At 47.4% G+C, this 17,665-nt stretch overlaps 1 protein-coding gene across 5 annotated transcripts in view; it reads right to left on the minus strand.

Annotated features, from left to right (window-relative positions):
• Positions 1-17,665, minus strand: part of PCSK6 (proprotein convertase subtilisin/kexin type 6) — a 181,088-nt gene that overhangs the window by 107,078 nt on the left and 56,345 nt on the right. For all 5 annotated transcript variants that reach the window (XM_023651510.2, XM_023651513.2, XM_070268309.1 and 2 more), the window contains 4 exons: positions 8,977-9,087; positions 8,106-8,249; positions 6,741-6,817; positions 4,619-4,707 (listed from right to left, as the gene is read on the minus strand). In XM_023651510.2, coding sequence (XP_023507278.1) covers positions 4,619-4,707; positions 6,741-6,817; positions 8,106-8,249; positions 8,977-9,087 — 421 coding nt within the window. The remainder of the gene's footprint in view (positions 1-4,618; positions 4,708-6,740; positions 6,818-8,105; positions 8,250-8,976; positions 9,088-17,665) is intronic.

A 17,665-nucleotide genomic window follows, 5' to 3' on the forward strand; every position in this document is an offset into this window, starting at 1 on the left:
GCCTAATTTCTCTCCCTTTGAGTGTGTTTAGATTTAATGACCCATTTCTAAACACTAGAGTATGACTGAAGTATGTGACTTCTAAGACTGGGTCATAAAAAACATTGCTGCCTCCTCTTTCTTCTCTCTCTTGAACCACTTGCAATCAGGGAAGCTAGCTATCACGCTGTGGGGATGCTGTAAGAACCATATGGAGAGGTACACATGGTGAGAAATCAAGGCCTCCTGTCAACAGCCAGCAAGAACTGAGGACTCCAAACCAAGAGCCAAATAAGTGAGGTATCTTGGAAGTGGATCTTTCAGCCCCTTCAACTACAAGCCTTCAGACTACAGTCACAGCCAACAGCTTGACTGCAACCTCAGGAGTGACCCTGAGCCAGAATCATACAGCTAAGCCACTATCTGTGCTAGATAACAAATGGTTGCTGTTTGAAGTAGCTACATTTTGGAGGAACTGTCATGCAGTAATAGATAACTAACACACCATCTATGTAGTAAAGAAATAGAAACCACAAGTTTTAGTTCCAATAATGGGAAAGTAGCTTTTATCACACCAACTCTTCTAAAAATAATAATTATAAACTCTGGACAAAATATTTGTTAAAAAAAACAACTTTTAAGGGCACTGTAAAGCAACTAGAAGAAAGAAGAGGCGGGTCGGGGATTCAATTCTTGAAAGAAGGAAGCATATTGGTTATGATCCAAATTAATACGACTTTTGCTCTGAGGAAACTCTTCATTTCTCTTGGTTTAGAGAAGCTAGAACTCAAGCAGGAAAGTACAATCTTATCCTCCTAGGGAGTCATGGGATGGAGTTTGGGACTGCTGGAGCAGAAGGAAATTGAGAGAAATCCCAGAAAGAAGAGAGTTACAGAAGAGGACATATAAACTCCCCTCAAACACTTGATTGACCCCTGAATTTAACATATTTGGGAAAGACTCTAAGAAGTCCAGGAGGAAAAGAACAGCTGGAGGCTGAATGAGCTGAGCAGATATTTCAGCTGCTGCCCATATTCAGCTGGAGTCAACTTGGAGTTTGAGTCTTGTCAACTTAGAGGTCTTGGTAAATGTTCCAGTCCTTCCAGTGAAATACCAGGAGGGTCACGATCTAAGAGTAAAGACTATGTGCTTGGGCTAAAGGATTTTCCATAAGGCTAAGGGCAAATCAGAAAGAGATAAATCATAAAAAAATTAATAATCAAGCCTCTGCAAGTTCAGACTGAACTGACTGCTAGAACAAACTCAACAATATTCGGACAAAGATAACAGAATCCAGAGTCTCTGCAATGTAGCATAACAACGTATACTGCACAATAAAAAGTTACCAGATGTGCAAATAGGAATATGTGACCCATTGTAAAAAGAAAAATCAATCATTAGAAACATATCCACAAAAGACCTAGATACTGGAACTAGTACAAAAGACTTTAAAGTAACTCTTATAAAGACGTTAAAGAGTCTAAAATAAAAGATAGATATAATGGGTGATGAGAAGGGGAACCTCAGAAAAGATGTGGAAACAGTAAAAAACAGCCACATGGAAATCATAGGACAGAAAAGCACAAAAATCTAAAAGTTAACTCCCCCCCACAAAAAAGCTCATTAGATGGGATTAACAACAGATTGAACACAACAAAAGAAAGGATTAGCAAATCTAAAGACAATGTAATAGGAATCATCCAATTTGAAGCACAAAGAGAAACAAGGATTTAAAAAATGAACACAGTCTCACTAACCTGTAAGGTATATCAAACAATTTAACAACAATAATTGATGCCCAAAGAGAAAAGAGAGAAAACAGAGTTGAAAAAAATATTCGAAGAAATTTTTCCAAATTTGATTTAGAAAAAAAAAGAACAACTCGCTAGGAATCACAGCAAACCCCAAGCTGGATAAATATGAAGAAAATTACACCAAAGGATGTTACCGTCACAGGCTAAGCACAGAGAGAGGAAAAAAAACATAAAAGCAGCCAGAGGAACAAATCACGTTTCATAAAGGGGAACTACAATAAGGATGACGACTGACTCATCGTCAGAAACATGGACGCCAGAAGACAATGGAATAACACCTTGGAAGTGCCGGGAAAAAAGCACACCAAGCTAGAATTCTGTTTAGCAAAATTTCTTTCAAAAATGAAGATGGAATAGAAACACTTTCAGAGAAAAGCCGAGATGATTTCTCACCAGTACACCTGCACTTCAAGAAATACTAAAAGAAATTCTCAGCCTGTAGAAAATTTGAAACCAAATGGAAACCTGAAGCTGGAAAGTGGGAAAGAGCACAGGGAGTGTTAAACATGAAGGTAAGTAGATTTCTTTTCATAAGTATTTTAAAGTCAACTGACTGTTAAAGCAAGAATAACAATGCACTGTGGGTTTATAACATGAAGTCAAACATAAAAACAAAGGATGAGAGTGAGTGTGAACGCAAGTGATCTGTTTTAGGTTCACACAGTACATGAAGTAGTATGATATTGATTCCAGAGAGACTGCGATGTCAGGATATACATAGTAATCTCCTGAGCAACACAACAATAACAAAAAGACATTAAGAGGTACAGCACATGGTCAGCTCCAGCGGCATCTCAGAGACATTCCCTGCTGTGTGCCAGCACACTCACAGAGGGAGGCCATGTGAGGGGTGACTGACAGTTGCTCTGCCCAGGCATGGGCTTGGAGGGAGTGGCAGGAAGAAGGGGTGGCTGCCTGTGTGGAGAGGCTGCAGCTGTGGACAGCAGCTTTGGAGACAGGACTATCACAGGTTCCCTGGGGCAGGGCCTGCCTCAACCCCACACTTGCCTCTCCATGGCCAGCCCCAGCACATGTCCCTTATCCCTGCATGACAGGCTCCATGCTGCAGATTCTATTGTTTCCTCAGCACTTGCTCCATTCCCAGCCGAATCCTCCCATGTGAGGCGCAGGCTGTGCCTTCGGGCCTCTAGCCTCACTGCATGCTTGCCCTGCCTCTCCAGGGGCTCCCTGTCTGCCCCTGTCACTTCAGTACTTGGTCCTGGACTGTCTTTCACATTGGCACTGCTCATCTCAAAGACACGCTGAGCTCCTGGAGGTCCCAGACTATGTCTGTCATCTCTTTATTCTCCCCCTCAGTGGTAAGCACAGTATTATACATGCATTTCATGCTCGAAGATATTATGCATTAATTTAAAAATATTCCCGTTCCCAAGCCCTGGAAGGAGAGGTGCTCTCTCCAGAATCTGGGAAACTCGGGTAAACAATTTTGCAAAGAATATAGAGCAAATCTAGTGAGAACAAACCATCTTCATTGTGTACTTTCTCTGGAGGGTCTTTATGGACGTGACTCCACTCACTCCTCACCACAGGCCAGGATGTGGTGCTGTCCACCTGCCTGACTCCAGGGCCCCCTCTCAACCAGCATTCCTCAAACTGTGTTTGTGGTCCACCCTCTGGGATCTTGTTAGAATGCAGATGATGACTCAGTAGGTCTGGAATGGGGGCCAGGATTCTGCATTTCTAACAGCTTCCAATGTTGATCCCGCCAGGCCAGGGGCTTTGGGGAGCCAGGTTCAAACAAGCCTAAAGGTGGAGTCTACCCCTCACTCAAAGCAACATAAGTCATTTTTATTGTTTTTCTGAGAGTCTGAGCAGGAAGGATGGAGGAAGCCAGTGACTCCTTGCAGACCTCAAAGCCAGTGCTTTCACAAGTGGCATCTGACCTCATCATCGCAACAAACCTGGGGAGACAGATGCATCATTGCCATTCTTCCCCCACAGGTGAAAGAACCTGGGCTCAGAGAGGTTACATCAGTTGCCCAAGTACACACAGCCAGTGGATGGTGCAAATGGGATTGGTACCAGGTCAGCTTGGTCCTACAGCTCATGGGCAGACTTCTTAGGGATCTTTACTCATTATCAAAAGCTCCAGGGAGGGGCCAGCCCAGTGGTGTGGTGGTGAAGTTAGTGCATTCTGCTTTGGTGGCCTGGGGTTCGTGGGATTGGATCCCAGGCACAGACCCACACACCGCTCATCAAGCCATGCTGTGGCGGTGTCCCACATACAATGTTCTGGGGACAAATGTTAGCTCAGGGACAATCTTCCTCCCTGCCCCCAAAAGAAAAAAAAACTCCAGGGAGAACTTACACATCTCAACACAAAAGAACTATCTACAAAGGAGCAAGGCCAGGTGACAATCTCCTGATTTGTTCTGCAGGACATGCCCTTGGGGGTTAATGCTGTCACAGAGTGACAAATCCCAGCGACTTCAAAGATTTTCAAGGGAAAGGGTAGGCAGAGAGTCCTAATTAAGTAAAAGTTGGGGACCCTCTTTTCAAAACTCAAGAAATTCCCCAGAGAATGGGTGATCCGGGAACTCTTGGCCCAACTTCACCTTGTGCTGCTTGTAGCAGAGCTGAGGGGGCTACAGCTGCCCCCACAAAGGCAAAGCAGGAGGGAAGGCGGCTTCCCAGCACAGCCATCTGAGTGAGCCTGAGCACCTCCAGATGGAGAGATAAGAGTCCCAGGTGAGGCTGCAGTGCCCTGAGGCTACGTGGACAGTCAAGGACCATTCCTGCCCACGGCGTGCACCTGCTCAGTTCCCAGGCTCAGCGATGTGTACCTAACAGCTCCCGGACCTTACCTCCTATCTTTGCATTGTATGCTATGCCCACGATGCAGTAGGAGTTGTTGGCTGAAGCGGCCACTTCTCCTGCACAACGAGTACCGTGTCTAAAGCAAAGGAAAAAATGAAGTTAAGATGCAGCCCAGCAATTTTTAGTGAATTCAGTGCATTGCTCAGTTCTCATGCAAGAGTCAGTTGTCTTTAAGCCAGGGAGTGACACTAAAGCCCATTTCCTGCATCCTTTCTCATCATTCCTCCTCCTCTGATGGCCGGCTCTAGGAGGGAGCCATCAAGGCTTCGCACAGCCCTGGCAGTCCTGTCCCTGCCACACTTGTAGGCTGACCAGGCCTTCCACCGCCTGCAAATGGCGAGCGGTTGCTCGGGTTGTCTCTTCCCATACTCCTACATCTCAGGGAGGGGCTCTGCACCCAGCGCCCTGGGTCCTGTGCTTCCCTCCTCCCAAGTTCTGCCTTCCTGTGACCCACGACACATTGCTTGGCATGTACAGGTGCAAGGTAAATGCCTGCCTCGCTGGCAGGATGGGAGAAAGAACAAATCAGTGCTTACGCTGTGTCCCCTGTGTACCTATCACCCCCACGCTCACCTTGGGACAGCCCTCCCACCATTTCCAAGGCCATGTAAGCAGAAGCAGAGGAATAAGGCTCTCAACCAAACAGTCAACAGCAGCAGAGGGACTATGAAGAAATTATCAGAAAAACAAATTGCTTTCCTCAGTAATGACCCCATTCTCCAACGTGCTGCCTTGGGTCAGTGCCTCCAGCAGAGGCCAAAAGATGGGCATGTTTAAACACCACATCTTTGAGAAGAGTCCGCAGGGGATTAGAATCATTGATTCAAATTTAAAATCGCCTTTAAAAATCGTCCTGGTCTGTGTGTTAGCCCTCCAGAAGGGAGTCATCTGTCCGTCCTTGGACTTTGTGCAGCCCCACAGCCAGTGCAGAGTCGCAGAGCTCGATGTCTTACCCGGGGACTCAATCCTGCCCTTCAAGGGTCACTGCATAGTGTTTGGATCATTCCTCCCTGCCCCCTGGACGTGTGGCTGGGGAACGAGGGCCCTGCACCCCAGGCATGCCTGCTGCTGAGCAGGAAGGGCACCTTGGGACGTGGGGCTGGGGCCTGTGTGGCTCCGGGGAGGCCTGCAGTCTGCGGTGCTGACCGCAGCAGCAGCCGAGCCTTGCTGCACGGCACCATGTGGGCACCAGTATTTGAGCCTCAGAATCGAATCTACCAAACATTGAAATTCTATGGAGGGAGGACGCACTCTGGCAAGCGTTGTGTCAACAGTGGGGAGGAAAGAAAGGGCTTTTGTTCTTTTCCTCGAAATGTTTTTTTAAGGATAGTGAGAGCTTGGGACATGGGCATGCTGACAGAGAAAGGACAAGCAGGACACAGCAAACGACCTCCCAGGACCAGGTTTGGAGAACTGGACTCTAAGTCCAGGCCTGCCATTTACAGCCCTCAAGTCACCCACTCTCTCCTAACCACGCCGCCTTCATTGCAAGATGATGTAACGACCATGGTTTACTGAGCGTCTGTGTGTTCTTCGCCTGTCATCTCACTCTCCAAACTCTGGGAAGTAGGGAGCACTTCCACAGAATAGCCTCTAAGACACAGAGACGCAATAAGGTTACTCAACCTGCACCCAGCCACACAGCCGGGAACGGTGGAGCTGGGAATCGAACCCAGATTTATCCAGTGTCGCCTGTGCCCCTTCCACCTCCCTCAAAAGGTCATGGACAGTCAAAAAAGCTCATGCACGTGCTCCAATAGGCCAAACTGCTGTCTTAACACAGCTCATCATGGAGACCACCAAGGGTTATCCTTTTAAAACATTCCAACAAGGTTGGGAGTAGGAACAATGTTGGTCAAACATCCATTGCTAGCTGACCAGCAGAAATGATGCCCCTAAGGAAGAGGCTAAATCCACAGAGGCTGCCTTGTGCCTGATGGGCTGTGTCAGGTCTGGATTCTGCTCCCGGGTGAGCTCCAGACACCCGCCAGGCAGCCAGAGAAGCGCCGCCAACCCCATCACCTCTCCAGGATCCCTTCTGTGGGCCAAGTCAGCAGTGATTCTGCAGGGAGGAAGAAGGGAAGCAGGGAAAGAGACTAAGTGACATACTTATTTTCATTGCTGGCATCATATCGTGGAGATGGGTCGTAATCATTTCCGTTGACATCATAGCTCGCGTAGGAATCCTAAGAAATGAAATTTAGTGACTGAAGAGAAATGGCACAGCCTATTACAACCCCGTTTTAAATTATTTTTATGCCTTTATTGGAAAATAGAGAAAAACACACACTTGGTACTCCCTCACCATAACTATCATCTCAGATATATTTTTATTGTGGTAAAATATACATAACAAAATTTACCATCCTAACTGTTTTTCAGTGTACAGTTCTGTGGCATTAAGTACATTCACAATGTTGTGTAACACTCACCAGCATCCATCCACAAAAGTCTTTTCATCTTGCAAAACTGAAACTCTGTGCCCATTAAACACTGACTGCCCATTTTCCCCTCCCCCAGCTCCTGGCAGCCACCATTGTACCTTCTGTCTCTATGAATTTGACCACTCTCGGAGCCTCGTGTAAGTGCAGTCACATAGGATTTGTCCTCTTGTGACTGGCTCATCTTACACAGCATGTCTTCAAGGTTCATCCGTGTGTAGCATGTGTCAGAATTTCAGGTTCACCCATGCGGTAGCATGTGTCCGAATTTCCTTCATCTTATATTTTTAATATGTATGTTTGTGTTTATATACTCATAGTATTCATATAATTTTGCATCTTCCTTTCAAAACATATCGTATAAGCTCTCTGGTGTTGTCGACACAGACTTCAAAACTGTCATCTTTAAGGGCTGCAAAATCGTATATCTATCAAACGGATATGATATGATTGACTTAACCACTGTTAGGCACCCGGGTTTCGTAGACTATTGAATGCATTTATCATGTTGAGTATGTGCCAGGCTCTCTCCTTTACATTTATGAATTCATTTAATCCTGATGATCACCCTATGAGATGGTAGTCCTATCATTAACCCCATCTTACAGATGGTGACACTGAGGCACAGAGAAGTTACGCAACTTGCCCAAGGTCTCAGGCTAATAAGTCACAGGACCAGGACAGGAACCCAGGCAGTTTGCATCCAGAGCCCATGTTTTAACTGTCATTTTTCTTGTTTTTAATGTTGGTCTGATGATTATCTCCATATACGTGTTTCTGAGATCTTTAGGATCCATTCCCAAAAGTATGATGTGTGACTCCTCAAACACGTGGATGAATCCCTCTGCAAACCCGCTCCCTGACTCCAGGAGGGCAGGAGACAGTTGGTTTCACCAACCTTCCTGAGCACGGCTTTCTGTACTGCCTAATATAATGGGGGGAAATGGCGCCTTGCTGTTATTTTTAATTTGTACTCATTTAATGACTAGCACGGTTGACAATCTTTGCATGTCAGTTCCAAGGCTTGACTTACATAATTTGGGGCCAGGTCGGGGTGATTCCTCTCTATGCCATCATCGAGGATGGTAACCACCACGTTTTTTCCCGTGTAGCCCCTCTTCCATGCTGCCTGGACGTTCATTTCCGAGCGGCAGCGACTGTTCTTGTCACCACAATGCTGTATGCACAGAAGACACAAAGACCCCCAAAATGGACACTCCTCATGCAATGGACAGGCCGTGCACACCAGAGGCGCTCTGATGCTTGCAGGTAAACAAGGAGGAAACACTTCCCATGCCCTTTGGAGCGAGGATGCTCTTTGTCCCACCCGTTTCCAGGAAGAGTAAACGTGGAGGGCTCCAGGTGCTTCTCCTGCACCTGGCAATCTGTCTGCCATTTTCCTAGGGCATCACCTCCACGCAGGGGGCTGTGTCCAGGGACTCATTTTCACCACTTAGTCCTACAGCCTGCATCACATTGCTTCCCTGCTCAAAGATCCCCCTCCTGGGGTTCACGCAATTTCAGAAAAAATTCACAACAACGCTTGTGCTCCTCAGCGTTAAAGTTGTGATTTTACACTCCAGATGAAGTGTATCTCCTTGGAGTGATCATGAGAACTTAGTTGTGGTTTTTTTTTTTTTTTTTTTTTTTTTTTGCTTGACGAAGATTGGCCCTGAGCTAACATCTGCACTAATCTTCCTCTATTTTGGTTGATGAGTGGTCTAGGTCTGCACCTATGATCTGAACCCACGAACCCAGGCTGCCGAAGCAGAACATGCTGAACTTTAACCACCATGCCACAGGGCCAGCCCAGAGAATTTAGCTTTGTTGGGGGAAATCAACCCACCTCAGAAAGACCGCATGGCAAATGCCTGGGGGCAGAGAGAGGCCCACGCCCTACTCACCATGTACCACATGTTGGACCAAATGGGGTCGTTGAAATAAAGGGCCTGAGGGTCACTTCGCACCTGTCTCTTCACCCTCCGTTTAACTTCTTGTTGTTGGAGCCATTTCACCTACCAGGAAGAAATGTAGTTACTGTTCATTTTAAAAATGACCTCCTGATTTTACGTAGCCTCTCTGTAGGTGCTACAGGTTTCCTTTTTCATGAATAGCTGTGTCATATTAGATGTTCAGGATGCTAAGTTTCAGGGAGACATTTTCACTTCAAAGTGACATTTGAAAAATGAGAACTTGTTTGCGTACGTGGAGGGGGAAATAGCACCACTTGGACGGATTCTGAAATCATTCTACTGAAAAAAGACCTCGTGAAGTTGCCAATAAATTGTCTGGTGACCTTCGTCCTGAATTAGAAGGAAATACACGTATAGGAATGGAAAGAGCACAGAGAGGGGAGAAGTGGGTCAAGTGGTTATCAGACGTTGGAAGCAAGATGCTTTGCAGTGAAGACATGAATAAGGAAATCACGATAAACCATTTATTGGAATTTTTAGCAGCCACTGGTAACATGGTACCAAAATATGCATAGAGAACACTATAGAAAGGAATATGATACAGAAAATAACAACAGCAGCAATTCCTTGGTGGTGACACTATTGCTAATTTAAACATTTTAAATTATTTTCAGGGTTTTATAAATTTGTTTCAATTGGCATGACCTGCCTTCACAATCAAGGAAAAAAGTTTGAGGGGCAGTATAAATGATATTTAAGAGCAGGAATCCAGGAGTCTAGCTGCCTAGATTCAAAACCCAGCCACACGCTCCCCAGCCGTGTGACTCAGAGCAGTCAGTTAACCCTCCCGGCCTCAGTTTGCTCATCTGTGCAACGGGCATCATCGTGGGTTGTAATGAGGGGGCACTGGCATATGAACTGCCATATATAAAGTGCTCACATCAGTCCCTGGCACACAGCCGTACTATCATCGTGTGTGTGTGTGTATGTAAGAGTTTTTCAAGATGGAAGAGGTTTTTTTCACTTTTAAAAGATTATGGGGAAAAGAATTTCCAAGTCCTGAACTGAAACATTTTCTTGCTCCTGCTCCCGTGGTCCCATCTGATTCAGTCCTGCTCCTGCTGGGGCTCAACCCAGCGCCGAAGCCAGACGGGCAAGATTTCGTACTCTGGTTGGGAGCTCCCACCAAGAAGCTGAGACTGTGATGCAGGCTCTGAGGAGGTGAAGAGGTGGCACAGGGTGGGGAAGGTGGAGGGAGGAGGAGAAGGAGGAAGGATGGGAGCCTCAGGCAGGGGGCAGTAGGGGCCCAGGGTGGCCTGGAGGCCAGGCCAAGGTTGGCGACAGAGCAGCCGTGCAGCCCCTGCAGAGAGGAGCTGTCTGAAGTGCCTCTTGAGGAGAAGGAAGGCGCCCAAGGGCCAAGGGGCAAGAAGCCTTCCCTCAGGCCTCCCGCAGCCTCAACTTGCTTACATTGTCCAGAGGGAGGAGAGCAGAACAGCCCCATACGCAGCCTCACATTTAAGGGTGGGGATTGATTTCAAAGGCATCCATGGTCGACAGAACAAGATACTTAGAAAGAAGTATCACAGCCTGTCCCACCACTACTGTGATTTGTCCATAAAACACCAGTATACCAGAAATAGCATAAAGAGCCCCAAAACAATATGGGTTAGGCAATAAAACAAGCCTCAGCCCCAAGTCTTAGCTAATTTATAAGCACCACTGATAGACATCGCCATAGAAAATAAACTATACAATGAGATGTTTTGTCCCTAACACCTCCTGATGGCATTTTGCAACTTCCCCATATATTACTGTCTGAACCAGAAAGCTTTGACTTGGTACAAAATACCTAAGATAGTATTTCCTAATCTCCTAAACATCCTATTATAAAATACAGCGGCCCGTATATCACTAAAGGCTCCAGGCTCCCAGGATATTCCCATCCACCCTGCCTGGCTGACTCACTGCCCATCTTACTAACATTCAGGGCCTTCAGACTGCTCTGCCCACCCGGCTGCACTTCCAATCACAGAGCAGGAGGTGCCTCTCTCTTCCAGGCCTGAGTGGATGACTCCCCCAAGTCAGGTGACATAGGAAAGCATGCTGCCAGAAGCCACAACATAATCCCCTGGTGAGATGAAAGAGTGTGGGCATCCTGGCCCCTAATCAAGCTGGGCTCTGGGTAAAAACCCATCGTTAACACACAGTTCTGGGGGTGGGCAGGGATAGCATGGGGTTCGCAGCACAGTTTGGGGCTCTTCCTCTGGTGTGGTCTCGGGGGCAGCCCTCTCCCCTATGACAGGTCATTATAAGTCTCTGACGGCCACGGAGGCACTGCTAGGCTAAAGGAACTAAAGATAATAAATTATTCGCCAGGCCTGGGGCCTTCTGGGCACAGACCCTATGGAGATGGAATCACAGGTGACCTCACAGACACAGAGGCTGATTCAGCCAGTGGTCACTTGGTCTGGGCCTGCTTCCCATTTCCCTTCTCGGGGCTCCAGTCACTGCCTTACTTCTCACTCAACCCCCGGAAAGTACAAGGAGTTCCTGCCACTTGCCAGGTCTACCTGTCCTGTTTCTCTGGATAGAAGCTCTGCTTCAGATACCCCTCAGGTTGGAACCCATGAGCCACCTGGACTCTCTCGGAAGGTCAGAGGTGCTGATGACCCAAAACCAAGTGACTGAAACTTTAGCTATCCCACCAAACAGTATCTGCACCTGTCCTTAATAAAGGGGTACCCTCGCATAGGCACGTCCAAGGGTTTTCATTCATGAATTGTGATGCTATTTATGATAAAGGAATACACAGCTTAGGATCTCTAAGGATGTGTCACTCACGGAATTGATTCTGCTGCAGAACTTGCAAACAAAGGGTGAAATGGTGAGTCGGTGATAACTGTGGAAGTCAAGGCTGGGAGGGAGGCTTAACCGTGACTATTTTCTCTTATGCATGCAATTCTCTTTGTTAGAAAAAGCAACGGAAGATTCTTTCTAAGATTTAAAACATTCTTCCTCTTCTGAGAGGGCTAGTACAAATGGGAATTCATAATATTTCTCTGGCAGTTCACCTGGATTGTCACTTTACACTGAAGCTTCCATCACGGTCTATTCTACAGGAGATGTTCAGACCTTCTCTTGGTCAAAAATGCACGGGAAAGCACAGCAGCACACAGTTATCCATCTTTCACAGTCACAGACACATAGCTCGGAAAATAAGTCCTCAACCCAAGTAAGCCTGCCAATGAGTGAGCCAGGGGCAAACTAAAACACGTTTTGCGGCTATGTATGGTAAGAATTGAATTCTTATGGAGGGTCCCCAACCTTTTTATGAAGAGAATTGACTACTTTTCAAAACCTTCAGATCACTGGATTGAAGGAAGGGGAAATATTACTGACAAGAAAGTTCCTGCTCACTCTACTTCATTCTCTGCAGGTTTTGTAGTGGGTTAAATGGTGGCCTCCCAAAAGCTATGTCCACGCAGAACCTGTGAATGTGACCTTATTTGGAAAAAGGGTCTTTGCAGACGTAAAGTTAAGGATCACAAGATGAGATCATCCTGGATGATTTGGGTGTGCCCTAAATCCAATGACAAGTGTCCTTATAACAGAAAGGCAGAGGGAGATTGAAGACACAGGAAGGAGATGGCCTTCTGAAGACAGAGACAGGTTGGAGCGATGCAGCCACACACCAAGGCATGCGTGGGACCACCAAAAGCTGGAAGAGGCAAGGAAGGATTCTCCCCTAGAGACCTCAGAGGGACCACCACCCCAGTGACACCTTGATTTCAGACTTCAGTACTCCAGCACCGTCAGACAACAAATCTACGTTGTTTCAAGGCACCCAGTTTGTGGTCCCTTGGAGACAAACACAGTTTTAAATCATGGCCTCAATCAGGGTTGAGATTTCAAACGTTTAAGAATCCATGAGGCTATCCTGCCAAAGGAGGATCTGGAAGCCAGCTTTAGAAGCTTGGCCAGGTCTCGCCTCTAGTTGCTGGTGATGAGAATACACAGGATCCCAGAGGAGGGGCCACGGCGGCTGAGGCTGTAGGGAGGTGCCCTGGGGTGGGGGAGAGGAGGGTCGACGCAGCAGCTCTTTACCAATGTTTTAAAAACTGGAACAGCCATCCTGGCGTACCCACTAGTGCCAGATCTGGCTAGAACCACCACCCACACGGCCCTGTAGCTCCCATCCCAACCACTCTCTCCTCTGCACATAGCCAGGCACGGCACACCTCTCCCCGCTGCCATCTCAAATTAATGCTGTCCCAAAGTGAGTCCTGCTCCCGACCCAGGTCCCACTCATCCTCCTGCCTCTCTGATATAACTCAGCAGCACTAAAACCCACCTATTCCCCAAGTCAGAACAAAGCAGGACTCTTCTCCAACCCTAGTGTCTCACATTCAGTCTCCTTGAAGTGTCAGGATCCCATCCTCGCCATTTATCACCATGGCCACCATTCCCTTGTCTCTGGATGGTCATGTCACTGTTGGGGTATCCCTGCCACATGACAACGCATGATGCAAATCTGACTGCCTGCACCCCACGCTACCCACAAGGCCCTCTCCAACCTGGTCTTCTGCCTCCACGCCCAGCAGGGCTGAGCTCTTATAGTGTCCTGCAGGCTGGGCTGTGTCCTGGCTCTGTGCCTTCTGACTGGAATGCCCTTCCTCCTCTCCACTGGGCCAACTTTACTTGTATTCATCTTTTAACCCTCACCACCCTGGAACTAGACATCCAGGCTCGCCAGGGTGGGGGCCCCCCTCCGAGCTCCTATGCCACCCTGCATGTATCTTTACCACCGCCTTTACCCTAATACATGGACACTATTTGTGTAGAGGCCCGCCTTTCCCCTCAGAGGGAGGGATGCGTCTCAGTCATCCTTGTTTCTCCAGCTCTTAGAAAACGCCTGCCCTGTAACAGGTACTTGCTTAGCAAAGATTTGTTGGACCAAACTATTATCCTCTTTCTTAAAGAAAAGGCAAATTGAAAACTGATGCTGGATGAATGAATGCAAAGTTAGGTGTGTCTCAGCCAGAGGCTGAGGGTCTGTCCTGCACCTTGCTCCTCCAGCACTGGCTGCAGTCTGCGACTGGATGGATGTGAGGGTTAGTCTGATTACCTTCCACTCCCCAGTGGCCTGTACGCTCCAGGCGGGTGGAGCTGTGTTTTGAGCACCACACTATTTCAGTGTGCCAGGCAATGCACAGCATACAGTAGGAGCACATTAAATGTTTCTCGAGCTAAGGGATGAAGTTAAATGAATACACTTCAGCTTACAAATACGTAATAACCACAAACAGACTTTTAAAAACATACTTCAGAGTAGAAGATTCGATTGAGTCCTAACAACCACCAGATGACCTTTGTCGACTTTTTGTGGAAGACCAACCATAAGTGATTTTGGGCAAGAGCAAAGTTTGCCAAATGCCACTTCTAGCACAAACACAAGTCATATTTCTTAGCAAGTCAGATAAAGGGCCTTGATTTCTTCAAAGTCATATTTTGAAGCTGGAACTTCATTCTGAGTCTTTTCGATTCATCCATTTTTATTTGTACATTTCCTGCTAAACATGCATGCATTTGTCATGGGAGGTTATTTGCTCTGGAGAAGAGAACTCTAATCATAATCTTCTCATGATTATGTGAATAGAAACACTTTCTCTCTTTTAGGGCATGTCCACTCCAGCTTTCCTCTTGAGAAGTCAAATTAAAATTAGGCATCTGTTGAATGTCATTCTGTAGAGAAGATGAGGTAAAATGTAAAGATGCTTATAAAGAGGTGACACTGATGAGCAGGATCCCACCAGGTGGCCTGCGACATCATGGGTTACCACGGCTCCTGAGGAGGAAAAATGTTCAGTGTCATTTGGGCAGGCGTGCCCAATGCAGCCTGGCCACATCCTCTCCACTGTGGGCCCCAGGCACACTGCCCGACCAAAAGCTGGCCTGGCACATCAGGCCCAGGTGTGAAGAGTGACAAAGCAGGTTGTTTGGTTGCTTCCTCCCATGAGAGAGCCTGAAAGCCCACCTGTGCCCCACCCATAGCCACCACTTGCCTATGCCCTGCCTTAAAGCCCTCGTTTGCTCACAGCGGCACCGCTGTGGCTCACAAAGCCCCAGGAAGTTGGCAGGAGCTGGAGATACTAACGGGGGCTCCAGAGTCTTTGCTCCCAGATGGAGCTAGCAACAAAGGCCATTCACAGAATCCTTGCTCCTACAAGTCCCCATTACTCAAGGGAAAAGGATGCATTTAAATTAAGCTGCTAAACTTCCTTAAAGTACCCACTGGCTTGGTTGTTGAGAGTTAATTCTATATAGGTCTGTATTCCATGCACAGTTGTATCTAGAGCAAGGGACACAGCTCCTGCCAGCTCTCCCTTCTCCTTTTCCCTTGGCATCATCACAGTGAAGCACACTTTATTGGAATTACAGGACAAGGGGAATTCCCTCTACTGGTTGCTTGCGAGTAAGCCAACTCTGACTGCAGACCAGGCAAAGCAGTGGAAGAAGTCAGAGGCCAGACCCCCCATGTCCAGGTGCCACCAAATCCTAAGGCCTCCTCCCGGAGAGAACAGTAGCACCAGGAGTACTGTAGAAGGTAAGCCTCTGGCTCACTCTCTCTGTGGGAGGCTGTGTAGCCCGCTTGGGCTGTAAAGGGAGGAGGGTCAGATCAGCCCATTTCTGAAATCTCTCACACTCAATTGTCTGTGATGCTTAGATCTCGACTCCCACCAACACTGACTGCTCTCAGCACCTTGCTGGGCCAATTTTCAACCAGCTGAAAAGCCAAGAGAGAAGCTAACTCACCAAGTGGTGAATTCAAACAAAGAAAAATGATCTCCCCTAACAAGTGTGTGTCACATTACAGTTTACAAGGTGGTCTTTCCCTCATGACAGGCAATGGTTAATGCATGTATGAAATGAGTGGGGAGCCAAGCTGGGGATGTCTTTCTCCAGAGCTCAGGGCCCCTCAAAGAACTGAAGGACAGGCTTAAGTCCTAGAAAACCCCAGAAGCTGTATGCAAAGTGACGTGGCACGAACATATGATTTCTCTTTTCCTCTGCAGAGAGGGAGGGTCCACAACGTTCATCAGCTTTTCAAAGGGGCCTGTGGTCCCCAAATGGTTAAGAACCACTGAACTATGCTAGGCTCCTGCAGGTAGAAAGTGGATCAGGGCCTTCCGTGTAAGGAATTGATAGGACTGCACCTGTCTTCCTGGGGGGCAGAGGGGACCAGCTCCACAAGCAAGTGATAGTTGAATGGCCTCATTAGAGCCTGTCTCAGTGAGACACCCATGCTCACCCGAGGGTGTCACCTTAGGGTGGGGGGGATGCTGGGCCACTAGGGCAACCACTCAGCTAAAAACTCATGAGCCAGGGTAGCAGGGGAGAGGAAGGAGAAAAAAATCTAAAAGTATAAACGGTAAATTAAAAAAGTAACAGATATTCTAACTCAGCCTAGACACCCAGTACCCTCCTCTCCCCATGCCATGGAAGCAACTGGGAACCCAGCCCTGTCTCCACTTCCTCATCTACAGCCACAATTGAAACAATGTATAGGCCATTTCTCAAACTCTTTCCATCAAAGCCGAACTACATGAGCCGAACTATATAACCACTGCTTGATATCAGTGAGAGATGACAGTACTCACTCTGCCAATTTTGGAAATGGGACAGTGGGTGTGAAAGTACTTTGGGAAATTAGGTCTATTCATTCATTTGTAAGTTAATTCTTACTTCGCTGAAAGGAAAGAGAAGGTACCGGTGCCCCCACCTTGCTTATCTCCCATCGCCACTGGTGGACAGTGGGGCAGGCAGCTAGAGCCCAGCTCCCCCATGTTCACCAATCTGACACTGGTCAATATGTCCAGTATCCAGCCATTGTGAGTGCTTCTGTCATTTTAGGCTTTAGCAATATAGGATTCAGCATGATTAATTTAGGGTCTTCGTCAGAATTTAACCAAGGCAGGCCACAATTTGCTTCTAAAGTAGTTACTATAAAAAGAAATTGATAATCAAAGGATAAGAGCTATAACTTGCTTATGGGAACCTACTCTGTGAAAATTGAGATACGTTTCAAAAAACATTTACTAAGCATCTGTCTACTATTTACTGGGTAGTCTGTTGGACCAGAAAAGGAGTAAAACAACTGAGATGTGGCCTTGGCCCCGGAGAACTTTATAATCCACTGGCAAGAGATGGGCTTGCACGCTTCGAACTACAACATTTTCTCTGCCAGTGTACCCGCAGCCCAGGTCAGCTCACTTTCCCATTGCTTCTGTTGGGTTCTGGAGAAGTGAACGCTCTCCCCGACATCACACTCCAGGCCTCCTGGGAATCATGCGCAGCTCCCTCCAGCCCCATCCCCACCACTTACCCAAGCAAACTAAACTACTCATTGTTCCCACCAAGCCTGCTGTGTGCTCCGACTCCTGGACCTGCCATCTTGGCACTATTTCCAAAGTGGCCAGGAAAGAGATGTTGTAAGAACAAAAGGGAGGGGGCCTGTGGTCAGAAACATCTGAGAGCTGCCAAACTAGACAGGCTTCTTTACGGTTCTCAGGTGTGCTGGGCACCTCAGAGAGGAGGGACGGTCCACGTTCTCCTATGTCCACGTAACCACTAAACCCTTTAGGACGGTGCATCTTCTGTGGTGGTGGTCAGCTTGGGCCGA

Source organism: Equus caballus, chromosome 1 (genome assembly GCF_041296265.1).
Source record: "Equus caballus isolate H_3958 breed thoroughbred chromosome 1, TB-T2T, whole genome shotgun sequence".
Taxonomy (NCBI): domain Eukaryota; kingdom Metazoa; phylum Chordata; class Mammalia; order Perissodactyla; family Equidae; genus Equus; species Equus caballus.